Genomic DNA, 2,195 nt, shown 5'->3' with positions numbered 1-2,195 from the left:
AAAAAAAAAAAAAAAAAAAAAAAGCCCATAAAAACTCCAAAAACACAAAATATGAAACCATAAATTTGCAGGTATCTCCTCGTTGACCCAACAAACCTTCATGCCAAATTTGGGGGGGGGGGAATAGTGGTAAAAAACGCAGCTTTTGTGGTTAAATATCAAGCATGTCGTGTCTGTTGAATTTAAACACGGCTACTTTTAGAGAACAACAAGTTGTCCTGGTAACATAATCAAGAAGGCCTTGTTCAACCAACAAAATCTAAATACAAGTAAGATCTGATTGTTTCGTAGATTGCTCCCATTCTCTTGATTCATTTCTCGCCAAATTAAAGTTAACACTGAAATTTCAATTGGTTGTCATAGATCAGCATGCATTATAATTTATATATTTCTAATTCTAAATCAAAATGTGTCTTCCTTCACATACTGTTGGATTTACGGTGTACAAATGTAGGCTAAATCTCAAAGCCCGGTATGAAGACTATAGCCTAGGTTAGTCAGCATTTATTATCAGAGAAATTCACGTTCAATTCTGCAACAATGGAAGTATAGCTAAATTAAAATCGCTAATATGTTGATACATGATATACGTACTCTAAGGCCCGGCATGGCCAGGTGGTTAGGGCGCTCGACTCGCTATCTGAGGGTCGCGGGTTCGAATCCCCGTCACATCAAACATGCTCCGCCCTTTCAGCCGCGGGGGCGTTATAATGTGACGGTCAATTCCACTATTCGTTGGTAAAAGAGTAGCCCAAGAGTTGGCGGTGATGACTAGCTGCCTTCCCTCTAGTCTTACACTGCTAAATTAGAGAGGGCTAGCGCAGATAGCCCTCGTGTAGTTTTGCGTGAAATTCAAAACAAAAACAATTAATCATACCCTAGAACGCCACTTAGTTAAGGCGCAGGGTACTCCAGTGGCACAGTCTGCGGACTTACAACGCTAGAAACCTAATTTCGATACCCGTGGTGGGCAGAGCACATATAGCTCATTGTGTAGCTTTGTGCTTAACTTTAAACAAACAATAAGGTGCAGGATTAAACTCTAAGGAAATGTTTAAACTTTGTAAAAAGAACGAAAACAATGATCATGATTCGTATTTTAAGTTTTTTAAATATTTTCTTGTGTTTCAGGCAAAACTGTATAAAAACATCAAGTTCAAGAAGTAAAATGCTACAAAAACGTGTGTGTACTATTTCAGTAAACATTCCCTACAATAAAACCACAAGGAAAAGTTCTGCTTTTTACCCGTCCAACCAGGATAAGGATATCTGCTTTAGTTGTCGCTGTTGAAACGCCAACTTTGAAAATATATGTTCTTCTTGTGATATCTGTGATGTAGACCCAACCAAGATAGCGAGTGGTCTGTTTTGCTGACGCAAAGACACGTAAGTCAGGTCGTTCACCTCTGGCTGTAGAGTGAATAAACAAATCAACCAACAAGCAAGACCAAACTAATATCAACGTTTTCTTGTTTCAAAATTCCTTAATTTTCATAAGAAAAAAACATCAACCAACAACCGCACACACACACAAACAGGGTGAAAGAAAGCTGTATTTAACCAGTTAAAATGTTAGTAATAAATCCGAGAGGGTATGGTTATATCCTTTAACATTTATCAAATTCAGTGTGTATGTGATTACGTTTATATCAACATGAAAGAAGAATAGCTTTATATGTAGCCATATTATGGATAAATGTGTGTATATATATATATGTATATGACAATAATAAAAAGATTTGAATGTCACTTGAAGTGTTTCGTTGTAAAAACAAGTAAGCCTGAAACATTTAGGCTAAAGATAAAACTATTTTAACTTTCTTCTTTTATACTCTCTTTGAAATTAGGGCTAGTTGAAGAGAGAGAGAAAAAAATAACATCAAAAGTTGCATCATATTTAGTGACAATTTAAAAAAACAAACAAACTCTTTGTTGAACTGAAATGCATTTGGATTATTCTTTCTATCATACAAGCAAGTGTGTCTAGATTACAGCAATGTTGTTTGTTTGTTTTTTAATTAAAGTAGAATGATAGTGTGAAACTAGAGACGTGTATTTAATATACTGTTACGTCTCCGTTTGTTAATTAACTTTCCGTAACTTCGTTCCGACGAAACTTCAGCGACACAAGTCCTTACTTAATAAAACTGGTTTATTCTTTCTGAATACGATACACTTATTTTCAACAGTCGCTG

At 35.7% G+C, this 2,195-nt stretch overlaps 2 protein-coding genes across 2 annotated transcripts in view; both read right to left on the bottom strand.

The window, feature by feature from the left end:
• The window catches only part of LOC111089481, an 8,692-nt gene extending 8,590 nt beyond the window's left edge, over positions 1–102 (bottom strand). The window contains exon 1 of the mRNA XM_022402086.1: positions 97–102. Coding sequence (XP_022257794.1) covers positions 97–102 — 6 coding nt within the window. The remainder of the gene's footprint in view (positions 1–96) is intronic.
• A 1,140-nt stretch (positions 103–1,242) lies between these two features.
• LOC111089482 (thioredoxin domain-containing protein 16-like) overlaps positions 1,243–2,195 on the bottom strand; it is a 25,199-nt gene continuing 24,246 nt past the window's right edge. Inside the window, exon 13 of the mRNA XM_022402087.1 lies at positions 1,243–1,410. Within this exon, the coding sequence (XP_022257795.1) occupies positions 1,243–1,410 (168 nt within the window). The remainder of the gene's footprint in view (positions 1,411–2,195) is intronic.

This window comes from Limulus polyphemus, unplaced genomic scaffold (genome assembly GCF_000517525.1).
Source record: "Limulus polyphemus unplaced genomic scaffold, Limulus_polyphemus-2.1.2 Scaffold6404, whole genome shotgun sequence".
Taxonomy (NCBI): domain Eukaryota; kingdom Metazoa; phylum Arthropoda; class Merostomata; order Xiphosura; family Limulidae; genus Limulus; species Limulus polyphemus.
The sequence above is the reverse complement of the archived record's forward strand: the minus strand, read 5'-3'. Positions and strand labels throughout refer to the sequence as shown.